Genomic DNA, 12,384 nt, shown 5'->3' on the forward strand with positions numbered 1-12,384 from the left:
CAAAGACCTGTTCGGCATGGCGAACAGCTTCCACCGATTCACCTAATGTGATTCTCCCACAGCTAGCTGCCTCTACTGCCTAAGGGCATTTCCAGACAATTTTAGTGGAATAACATTGCAATCACACCCTCATTAAATGGTAGCTCCAAAGGGAATGGCACATTGCCAGTTCCCCTCTTCATTAACAGGAAACTATACTTTTTAGTCCCCTGACCACAACCTATTGCTCCTGGGAAAATGCTGTTGACCCTTGCTAACATATCGATTGCAGTGTAGCAAATGCTACATCATAGAATATAGAGATGCCGTGAGCACAGCACCTATTGGCTAGTTTCCATGTTATTATCACTGATAAGTGACCCAAGTTTCCTCCTAGCCACATTTTTTTGATCCAGAGGTTCTTCATTTTTGGGAGATGTCAATAATCAGGGAGCTGAAGAAGTGACAAATTCACATTATCTTGAAGATTGAACAGGAATTATCAGAATTTCTATCCCCAGAATTGCTCTTGAGAGACCTGAAAATAACAAAAAGGTATATCAGCCACATAATATTTCAGAAAGGCTGGAGCCAGCCACAAACTGGCAGCAGATAAAGGCAGAGTCTTGTGTAAAACAACTCACAAATACTGATTTCCTTTTATGATGGTTCAATTTTATTTGTGGAAGAGTAACACCCAGGGAAAAAACTTCCTAGCACTGTCACTATCCCATTCTGTACAGATATAATTGTATTGTAAACATGTGGGAGGATCATGCAAAAGAAAATCAATCAGCAAGAGTCATAGGACCATATGGATAAGTTAATTTTGAGGCAGGAGTGTGACGTGTTGCAAAGATTCACTGTCTAGTGCATTCAAAGGAATAAGGTGGGAGGTGGAAAACAGAGACTTTCATTGAGTGAGCTGAATCTGTAATATGTGTATGCGTGTATACACACACACACATATACATCTGGCTTAAAGCAAACCAACCATTTACCTTAATTCTCAAGCCCAGCCAGAGGCAATATCCCCATAACATGGAGATCTTTTAAATCTATTCTCCAGAGCATATACAGATAATTATCAACTCACTGTAATGAAGTCAGCCTCATTACTTCCTTTTTAACTGATCAGGGCGTATCTGGGGCACAAACATGCTAAACTTATAGCATCTTTTAAACCTAATAGCTAAACATCCCTAACTTTCTTCTAGCATTACAATATATTCTGTGTAAGCATGAATGTGGATTGTGAACATGAGAAACGAAGAAGAACCATACACTGTCTTCTAGGATGGCTTTTAGTCCACATGCTTCTAAGAATCTACATGCAGGATCTAAGTGGATAATCAGAAGGGCCCCCACTATTAATATGTATAGAGAGAGATTACATCTTCTATGCATTTTTTAAAAATGTGTGGAAATATTATGTGATGATATCCTGTGGAAGTACAGGTAATCCCAACTTTCCAATGTGTGTTCATGGATGAAGAATCAGTGTATATATTCAGTTGTCAAGCATTACAGTGTTCAATTTTCAAATCAAATCATACAAGACAGTGTCATCAATGTATACTATTAACTCAAAGGAAAACCCCTTTGAAATGACAAAAACATTTGGCAACACAACAGTCTACTAAAAGAGGGTCATCAAGGACAGTTACAGCTACAGGGATGTTATTCTGAGTGGGAAAACTGCTTTAGGTTTCAAAAATGATTTAACAAATATTAGAATTGCACCATAAGTATCTTTTAAAATCTGTTTGAATTTGGCATCTATTGTTTTTTATTATTTTCATCTCGATGCTTAATTTCTTATTGTAAATTTACTGTTGTTACTGTGCATTATTTTGTATTATTTTGATGTGTTTTTACTCATTTGAGGCATTGAATGTTTGCCATTTTGTTTTGTGTCTCTAAACCACCCTGAGTCCCTTTGGGGAGAGAGGGCAGCTTAGAAATAATAATAATAATAATAATAATAATAATAATAATAACAACAACAACAACAACAACAACAATAACAACAACGATAATAATATATAGAAGAACATGTTCATAAAGCAATGAGTCTCTGACTAGTGAAGTCAAATGGTGAAGATTTGTTTTTCTGATCTTTGAGTATAAGACCAACTTATACTCAGCACCAGCAGTACTGGGACTTTCTTCCTTGTCCCTTCTTTCGGCAGTCTCCCACGGCACCAAAAACTGCTCTACTGTGTTTCTTGTCTTCAGGAACTGTAGGGTGGTCGGTAAGGAAGGGAACAACAGATTCTGGTAGCTTGAGTGGGTTTCTGGCAGATGTATACCACTGAATATTGGACAAAACTACTTTGCCCTTTAAGAGCATAAAGGATCAACTATTCTATCTGTTAAATCACAAATCACAAAAATATAAAGTTCATAAACATCGACACATATAAAAATATCTAAAACAGACAGTATGCCACAACACATTCAGCTGGAAAAATGCCATCACTGGACATGTCATTACCATATGCCATCTGAAAGCATTATTTATCAACAGTTAGCCGAAGTGGACTAGTTCTTCTTTAAATAGACATATGGAATTGACAGTTGACTCCATGGTGGGTGCACAACCCATGGATATAAAAGATTGGCAGTATACTGCATCCTCATGGCAATTTTTGCAGAACCAAATGCAATTTCAAATCTAGGTGATGGACAAACATGTGGGATAGAGGGCCTTATTGGTGGCTGAGGAATTCTTTAAGGCCATGTTGGCAGAACAGGCATCAGGGCTAATAGAAAGCAGAGAAAGTGTCACCGCCCCCCCCCCCCCCCCCAAAATACTGTATCTTTCTGTCCTGCATAACACAATAGGATTCTTTTACACATCATCTTCCTTACACACTGACTTTCCTCTTGTCTCCACTGAAATACAGACACCTTTCCCCATCCACAAACATTTCATTCATTCATTTACTTACTATCCCTCCTTTCTCCCAGTACAGGAACCCAAGGCAGATTAGATTAGAAATTACAACAGATATCTAAAACAATATACATACACACATTTAAAAAACAATTCCACAAACAATCCAAATAAAAACATTACTTTGAAATACAGTAGAGTCTCACTTATCCAAGCTAAACGGGCCGGCAGAAGCTTGGATAAGCGAATAACTTGGATGATAAGGAGAGATTAAGGAAAAGTCTATTAAACATCAAATTAGGTTATGATTTTACAAATTAAGCACCAAAACATCATGTTATACAACAAATTTTACAGAAAAAGTAGTTCAATCCGCAGTAATGTTATGTTGTAATTACTGTATTTACAAATTTAGCACCAAAATATCACGATATATTGAAAACATTGACTACAAAAATGGCTTGGATTATCCAGAGGCTTGGATAAGCGAGGCTTGGATTAGTGAGACTCTACTGTAGTTTAAAACACTTAAATGCACAGTGAATGTAGAATAAAAAATACTATGCATACTCTTCTATCCTATATAAAGACCTTTGTCACAGATACTTTAAAACACACATATATTACACAGAAATTTAATGACTAGATTTTATGGCCATTTATTTGGGTAAGAAGGCTCTCCATATATATGGAGATGATAGGACAACTTACTCCAGTGACAACAAAGTCGAGAATTGGTTTTGGGATTTAGGCTGAGATTTTATTGGATCAGTACTGGATTATAAATCTCTTGATGGATGCTTGGTTGATATTTTTTCTTACGTTTTTTAAATGACTGATCTTATACATTGGCATTTTATCGGTAATTGTGCAGTTCCCAGCACATGTTGCACTTGTGCTGCTGCACCTCACAATGTATAGTTTACATGTTCTGTTTTATCCTGCTTGCATCCTACTTTTAAGTGTTGGATTTTACAGTGTTTTGTATAGATGTTTGTTTGATGTTGTCTCTGTGAATGCATATGACCATTGGTCGGAGCATTAATAAATTGATTGATTGGATAAATCTCTTGTAGTGTACTTATGCTGGCACTTGGGGTGTTTGTGTGTGTGTGTGTGTGTGAAGATTGTGTCTTCTTGCCTGAATGAACAAAGACAGCCAGAAGTTCCTAAGTGCAGTTCTGCTCCCTAGGCAATCATTAGCAGTGTTGAAGTGCTTAGATGTTGTCTAGCAACCTTGTGCATTAGGGAAGAAGCAGCAATGTTTGCCACCCAAATAAAGGTCATGGCTGTTTCTCTTCCAAGGGCAAATAAGGGCATCTACATGGTGCCTGGATGTATCTAAATGGTATCTACATGGTGCCCCGCAGCCAATCAGTAGCTGAGGGTAGATGTGGAGCTTCTCTTGGAATACTCCATCTGGCGCTATGCATCCAGGGCAAAGCAGCTGTGCAAGGAGTGACTGGATGGATGCCTCCTTATGCAATTACACTTGAGTTTTGCCCCAACTTGAGCCACCAACATGATTCTGACCTTGCTCTTGTACTGCCATGTGACTATACAAGATGTTGAATCCTATTCTCATAATAAGCTCACTGCATTTGATTGTTCCTTTAAAGTTTCAGTTTCAGTGTCTAAGGCAGCCAGAGATTCCTGACTGCGCCTCCACCCCAACCTTCATAGCATTAGCTATTGACTGCCTTGCTCATAGGCATCTAATCTCAGAGTTGACAATACACCTTTATTTAACCTTAAGGGGAAAATCTTTTTTCCCTTTGTGTACTTTTGAAACAAACTAGATCAACATTTATTTTATATATGTATTTTATTTTCATCGTACACTTGAACTATCTCTGCAACTCAGTGTCACTTACTGAGTCCATCATGAGCCAAAAACTATTTGTTCTCTCTCCAAATGCATTAGAATAGCATTTCCCAATTTGGCAATTTCAGAAGTTGTTGTATGTCTTTCGGGCTGTGTGGCCATGTTCCAGAAGCATTCTCTCCTGACGTTTCGCCCACATCTATGGCAGGCATCCTCAGAGGTTGTGAGGTATGGATAAACTAAGTCAGGAAAGGAAAGAATATATATCTGTGTAGAGTCCAAGGTGTGGCAAGAGTTCTTTGTCACTGGGAGCCAGCATTAATGTTTCAGTTAATCACCCTAATTGGCACTGGAAATGTTTTGTCCCTTGCCTGGGGGCATCCTTTGTTCAGTCAAGTCCTCATTGTGTTGGTTCCCATCTACTGTTTTGATTTTGGAGTTTTGTAATACTGGTAGCCAGATTTTGTTCATTTTCATGGTTTCTTCCTTTCTGTTGAAGTTGTCCACATGCTTGTGGATTTCAATGGCTTCTCTGTGTAGTCTGACATGATAGTTGTTAGAATGGTCCAGCATTTTTGTGTTCTCAAATAGTATTCTGTGTCCAGGCTGGTTCATCAAATGCTCTGCTATGGCTGATTTCTCTGGTTGAATTAGTCTGCAGTGCCTTTCATGTTCTTTGACTCTTGTTTGGGCGCTGCGTTTGGTGGTCCCTATGTAGACTTGTCCACAGCTGCATGGTATCCGGTAGACTCCTGCAGAAGAGAGAGGATCCCTCTTGTCCTTCGCTGACCGTAGCATTTGTTGGATTTTCTTCGTGGGTCTGTAGATAGTTTGTAGGTTGTGCTTCTTCATCAGCTTCCCTATGCGGTCAGTAGTTCCTTGATGTATGGTAAGAACACCTTTCCTCTGGGTGGATCTTTGTCTTGACTCTCATGGCTTGTTCTTGGCCTTGCAGCTCTTCTGATGTCTGTGGTGGAGTATCCATTGGCCTGTAGAGCCCAGTTTAGGTGGTTGAGTTCACCTTGGAGGAGGTGAGGTTCGCAGATTCTTTGTGCACGGTCTGTCAGGGCTTTGATTGTGCTCCTTTTTTGACTTGGGTGATGGTTGGAGTTTTTATGAAGGTATCTATCTGTATGTGTAGGTTTTCTGTAAACTGTGTGGCCCAATTGTTGATTGGGTTTGCGGATGACCAGAACATCTAGAAATGGCAGTTTTCCTTCCTTTTCTTTTTCCATGGTGAATTGGATGTTTGGGTGGATGCTGTTAAGATGGTCCAGGAACTTGCTGAGTTCTTCCTCTCCATGGCTCCAGATTGTGAAGGTGTCATCTACGTATCTGAACCAAACAGTTGGCTTTTTTGGTGCTGTTTCTAGGGCCTGTTTTTCAAAGTATTCCATATAGAAATTTGCTACTACTGGGCTGAGAGGGCTCCCCATGGCCACTCCATCCTTCTGTTCATAGAATCCAGTGTCCCACTGAAAGTAGCTAGTGGTGAGGCAATGGTGAAACAGGGCTGTGATGTCTTCTGGGAAGTTTTGTTTGATTAGTGTGAGGGTGTCAGCTACTGGGACTTTGGTAAAAAGGGACACCACATCAAAGCTGATCAGGATGTCCTTGGTGCTTAGATTGAGGTTGCTGATCTTTTCTATAAAGTGTGTAGAGTCCTTGATATAATGTGCAGTGAGCCCAATGTGGGTTTGTAGCTGTGTAGCCAGAAATTTTGCCAGGTTGTAAGTCGGCGATCCAATGGCACTTACAATGGGTCTGAGTGGGATGGAGTCCTTGTGGATTTTGGGGAGTCCGTAAAGCCTGGGTGGGAGGGCTTCTGATTTGCACAGCTGTTGGCGTATGTCAAAGTTAATGGAGGAGTTCTTGATTAGAGTGTTCGTTTTTCTGGTGATTTTGTTAGTGGGGTCTTGTTTCAGTTTCTTGTAAATTGTGGGATCTAGAAGTTGTCTGATTTTTTCTTTGTATTGTTTTGTTTCCATGATTACTGTGGCATTCCCCTTGTCAGCTGGAAGAATGATGATTTCAGGATCTGAGTTGAGATCTTTGATGGCCTGTCTTTCTTTTCTCGTTATGTTGCTGGGGGGGAGTTTTGCATTTCTCAGGATCCTTGCTGTTTCCATTCTTACCTCCTCTGCTTCTTCCTCAGGGAGCTGGTAAATTGCTGATTCAACATTGGCAATGATGTTTTCTACTGGGATCCTGGTGGTGGTGACTGCAAAATTTCCTCCTTTTTCTAGAATGGATACTTGGTCTTCAGTGAGTTGTCTGTCTGTCAGGTTGATGATGGTCCGTGATTTATCCAGTTCTGGCTTTGGCTGTTGCTTACGGCATTTGTCAAATTTTTGTTTTTGTCTCTTGGTGTGGAGAACCATGTCTTTCTCCATTTTCTTGTAGGTAAGGCTGTCTATTTTATCCCAGTCCTGGGTATTCATCTTTTGGCTGATGTTGATGTGGAGGTGCAGCAGTTCTTTGTCTGTGTTTGCGAGTTCTTTACGGATGGTGTGGATTCTCTCTCTCAAGAGGTTGCGTTCCAGGCGGTTGTAAATGCGATGAGCCTGTGGTGTTTTGAAGGTCCTTTTGGCTGCAAGAAATTGTGGGATGGTATCTGTGTCTCTGCAGCGTAGAAGGAAGGTCAGGGAGCACAGTAGATGTGCTTTCCTGGTCCTTAGTTTTTCCAATCTCCGTGTGTCTTGGAACAATTTCTCCCCGTAGAGATGTTCAATGTGTTGTCGAAGGCTTTCATGGCCAGAATCACAGGGTTGTTGTATGTCTTTCGGGCTGTGTGGCCATGTTCCAGAAGCATTCTCTCCTGACGTTTCGCCCACATCTATGGCAGGCATCCTCAGAGGTTGTGAGGTATGGATAAACTAAGTCAGGAAAGGAAAGAATATATATCTGTGTAGAGTCCAAGGTGTGGCAAGAGTTCTTTGTCACTGGGAGCCAGCATTAATGTTTCAGTTAATCACCCTAATTGGCACTGGAAATGTTTTGTCCCTTGCCTGGGGGCATCCTTTGTTCAGTCAAGTCCTCATTGTGTTGGTTCCCATCTACTGTTTTGATTTTGGAGTTTTGTAATACTGGTAGCCAGATTTTGTTCATTTTCATGGTTTCTTCCTTTCTGTTGAAGTTGTCCACATGCTTGTGGATTTCAATGGCTTCTCTGTGTAGTCTGACATGATAGTTGTTAGAATGGTCCAGCATTTTTGTGTTCTCAGATAGTATTCTGTGTCCAGGCTGGTTCATCAAATGCTCTGCTATGGCTGATTTCTCTGGTTGAATTAGTCTGCAGTGCCTTTCATGTTCTTTGACTCTTGTTTGGGCGCTGCGTTTGGTGGTCCCTATGTAGACTTGTCCACAGCTGCATGGTATCCGGTAGACTCCTGCAGAAGAGAGAGGATCCCTCTTGTCCTTCGCTGACCGTAGCATTTGTTGGATTTTCTTCGTGGGTCTGTAGATAGTTTGTAGGTTGTGCTTCTTCATCAGCTTCCCTATGCGGTCAGTAGTTCCCTTGATGTATGGTAAGAACACCTTTCCTCTGGGTGGATCTTTGTCTTGACTCTCATGGCTTGTTCTTGGCCTTGCAGCTCTTCTGATGTCTGTGGTGGAGTATCCATTGGCCTGTAGAGCCCAGTTTAGGTGGTTGAGTTCACCTTGGAGGAGGTGAGGTTCGCAGATTCTTTGTGCACGGTCTGTCAGGGCTTTGATTGTGCTCCTTTTTTGACTTGGGTGATGGTTGGAGTTTTTATGAAGGTATCTATCTGTATGTGTAGGTTTTCTGTAAACTGTGTGGCCCAATTGTTGATTGGGTTTGCGGATGACCAGAACATCTAGAAATGGCAGTTTTCCTTCCTTTTCTTTTTCCATGGTGAATTGGATGTTTGGGTGGATGCTGTTAAGATGGTCCAGGAACTTGCTGAGTTCTTCCTCTCCATGGCTCCAGATTGTGAAGGTGTCATCTACGTATCTGAACCAAACAGTTGGCTTTTTTGGTGCTGTTTCTAGGGCCTGTTTTTCAAAGTATTCCATATAGAAATTTGCTACTACTGGGCTGAGAGGGCTCCCCATGGCCACTCCATCCTTCTGTTCATAGAATCCAGTGTCCCACTGAAAGTAGCTAGTGGTGAGGCAATGGTGAAACAGGGCTGTGATGTCTTCTGGGAAGTTTTGTTTGATTAGTGTGAGGGTGTCAGCTACTGGGACTTTGGTAAAAAGGGACACCACATCAAAGCTGATCAGGATGTCCTTGGTGCTTAGATTGAGGTTGCTGATCTTTTCTATAAAGTGTGTAGAGTCCTTAGTTTATCCATACCTCACAACCTCTGAGGATGCCTGCCATAGATGTGGGCGAAACGTCAGGAGAGAATGCTTCTGGAACATGGCCACACAGCCCGAAAGACATACAACAACCCTGTGATTCTGGCCATGAAAGCCTTCGACAACACATTGAACATCTCTATGGGGAGAAATTGTTCCAAGACACACGGAGATTGGAAAAACTAAGGACCAGGAAAGCACATCTACTGTGCTCCCTGACCTTCCTTCTACGCTGCAGAGACACAGATACCATCCCACAATTTCTTGCAGCCAAAAGGACCTTCAAAACACCACAGGCTCATCGCATTTACAACCGCCTGGAACGCAACCTCTTGAGAGAGAGAATCCACACCATCCGTAAAGAACTCGCAAACACAGACAAAGAACTGCTGCACCTCCACATCAACATCAGCCAAAAGATGAATACCCAGGACTGGGATAAAATAGACAGCCTTACCTACAAGAAAATGGAGAAAGACATGGTTCTCCACACCAAGAGACAAAAACAAAAATTTGACAAATGCCGTAAGCAACAGCCAAAGCCAGAACTGGATAAATCACGGACCATCATCAACCTGACAGACAGACAACTCACTGAAGACCAAGTATCCATTCTAGAAAAAGGAGGAAATTTTGCAATCACCACCACCAGGATCCCAGTAGAAAACATCATTGCCAATGTTGAATCAGCAATTTACCAGCTCCCTGAGGAAGAAGCAGAGGAGGTAAGAATGGAAACAGCAAGGATCCTGAGAAATGCAAAACTCCCCCCCAGCAACATAACGAGAAAAGAAAGACAGGCCATCAAAGATCTCAACTCAGATCCTGAAATCATCATTCTTCCAGCTGACAAGGGGAATGCCACAGTAATCATGGAAACAAAACAATACAAAGAAAAAATCAGACAACTTCTAGATCCCACAATTTACAAGAAACTGAAACAAGACCCCACTAACAAAATCACCAGAAAAACGAACACTCTAATCAAGAACTCCTCCATTAACTTTGACATACGCCAACAGCTGTGCAAATCAGAAGCCCTCCCACCCAGGCTTTACGGACTCCCCAAAATCCACAAGGACTCCATCCCACTCAGACCCATTGTAAGTGCCATTGGATCGCCGACTTACAACCTGGCAAAATTTCTGGCTACACAGCTACAAACCCACATTGGGCTCACTGCACATTATATCAAGGACTCTACACACTTTATAGAAAAGATCAGCAACCTCAATCTAAGCACCAAGGACATCCTGATCAGCTTTGATGTGGTGTCCCTTTTTACCAAAGTCCCAGTAGCTGACACCCTCACACTAATCAAACAAAACTTCCCAGAAGACATCACAGCCCTGTTTCACCATTGCCTCACCACTAGCTACTTTCAGTGGGACACTGGATTCTATGAACAGAAGGATGGAGTGGCCATGGGGAGCCCTCTCAGCCCAGTAGTAGCAAATTTCTATATGGAATACTTTGAAAAACAGGCCCTAGAAACAGCACCAAAAAAGCCAACTGTTTGGTTCAGATACGTAGATGACACCTTCACAATCTGGAGCCATGGAGAGGAAGAACTCAGCAAGTTCCTGGACCATCTTAACAGCATCCACCCAAACATCCAATTCACCATGGAAAAAGAAAAGGAAGGAAAACTGCCATTTCTAGATGTTCTGGTCATCCGCAAACCCAATCAACAATTGGGCCACACAGTTTACAGAAAACCTACACATACAGATAGATACCTTCATAAAAACTCCAACCATCACCCAAGTCAAAAAAGGAGCACAATCAAAGCCCTGACAGACCGTGCACAAAGAATCTGCGAACCTCACCTCCTCCAAGGTGAACTCAACCACCTAAACTGGGCTCTACAGGCCAATGGATACTCCACCACAGACATCAGAAGAGCTGCAAGGCCAAGAACAAGCCATGAGAGTCAAGACAAAGATCCACCCAGAGGAAAGGTGTTCTTACCATACATCAAGGGAACTACTGACCGCATAGGGAAGCTGATGAAGAAGCACAACCTACAAACTATCTACAGACCCACGAAGAAAATCCAACAAATGCTACGGTCAGCGAAGGACAAGAGGGATCCTCTCTCTTCTGCAGGAGTCTACCGGATACCATGCAGCTGTGGACAAGTCTACATAGGGACCACCAAACGCAGCGCCCAAACAAGAGTCAAAGAACATGAAAGGCACTGCAGACTAATTCAACCAGAGAAATCAGCCATAGCAGAGCATTTGATGAACCAGCCTGGACACAGAATACTATTTGAGAACACAAAAATGCTGGACCATTCTAACAACTATCATGTCAGACTACACAGAGAAGCCATTGAAATCCACAAGCATGTGGACAACTTCAACAGAAAGGAAGAAACCATGAAAATGAACAAAATCTGGCTACCAGTATTACAAAACTCCAAAATCAAAACAGTAGATGGGAACCAACACAATGAGGACTTGACTGAACAAAGGATGCCCCCAGGCAAGGGACAAAACATTTCCAGTGCCAATTAGGGTGATTAACTGAAACATTAATGCTGGCTCCCAGTGACAAAGAACTCTTGCCACACCTTGGACTCTACACAGATATATATTCTTTCCTTTCCTGACTTAGTTTATCCATACCTCACAACCTCTGAGGATGCCTGCCATAGATGTGGGCGAAACGTCAGGAGAGAATGCTTCTGGAACATGGCCACACAGCCCGAAAGACATACAACAACCCTGTGATTCTGGCCATGAAAGCCTTCGACAACACAATTTCAGAAGTGTTGAACTGTGGACAATGAGCATAATAGCCAGAGATAACTTCAGTTTTAACCTACTACATCTGCAAGGAAAAGGTTGTTGTAGGACTGGAGGGACATCATGTAGTTCTGGGGCCCCATTTTTTATGACTCTCATCTTCTCCAGACTCCCAGAATACCCTTTCCCTACTAACTTGCAAAAGGTGAATTGTCTCTCCCCAGATCTTCTAGGAGGAGATGCAAGCAATTCAACTTCCAAGTAGCTTGTGAGACATCCTCTGCTTTTCATTAAAGACCCTGTTAAATACCTGTCCAACATTGTTTTTATTGGCTGTTAACTTTTTGACAGTTTGTGTACAATCACACACTGACAGGACTAAGGCTAAAAATACTGCTGAGCTCGCCTATCCCTGCTCTTGGAAGATAAGTAGTTATCAAGAGCTAGTGGTTCTCAAACATTTTTTCTCTTAGTCCACTTTGAAATTACTGAAGAGTCCCAGAATACCATTTAATAAACATCTTTTGTTTATTTTGCAAATCAAAGCACTTAGATAGCTCAGATTTTAATAAATGTAGTCTGGGTTTTCAGATTTTCCCCAGACC

The 12,384-nt window shown here is 41.8% G+C and overlaps 2 protein-coding genes across 2 annotated transcripts; one reads left to right on the plus strand and one right to left on the minus strand.

The window, feature by feature from the left end:
• Nucleotides 1-4,850: 4,850 nt before the first annotated feature.
• Nucleotides 4,851-7,554, minus strand: LOC134298401 (uncharacterized). Its single transcript, XM_062978439.1, has one exon. It carries the CDS (start codon nucleotides 7,550-7,552, stop codon nucleotides 5,564-5,566), a length of 1,989 nt encoding a protein of 662 aa, XP_062834509.1. The 5' UTR covers nucleotides 7,553-7,554; the 3' UTR covers nucleotides 4,851-5,563.
• Nucleotides 7,555-9,037: 1,483 nt separating this feature from the next.
• On the plus strand, nucleotides 9,038-11,548 carry LOC134298400 (uncharacterized). Its single transcript, XM_062978438.1, has one exon. It carries the CDS (start codon nucleotides 9,038-9,040, stop codon nucleotides 11,546-11,548), a length of 2,511 nt encoding a protein of 836 aa, XP_062834508.1.
• Nucleotides 11,549-12,384: the final 836 nt, after the last annotated feature.

This window comes from Anolis carolinensis, chromosome 4, assembly GCF_035594765.1.
Source record: "Anolis carolinensis isolate JA03-04 chromosome 4, rAnoCar3.1.pri, whole genome shotgun sequence".
NCBI lineage: Eukaryota > Metazoa > Chordata > Lepidosauria > Squamata > Dactyloidae > Anolis > Anolis carolinensis.

Bases quoted from the DNA above. Each gene is read 5' to 3' on its own strand.
- LOC134298401 (XM_062978439.1), bottom strand. From the start codon at position 7,552: ATGCCTGCCATAGATGTGGGCGAAACGTCAGGAGAGAATGCTTCTGGA.
- LOC134298400 (XM_062978438.1), top strand. From the start codon at position 9,038: ATGCCTGCCATAGATGTGGGCGAAACGTCAGGAGAGAATGCTTCTGGA.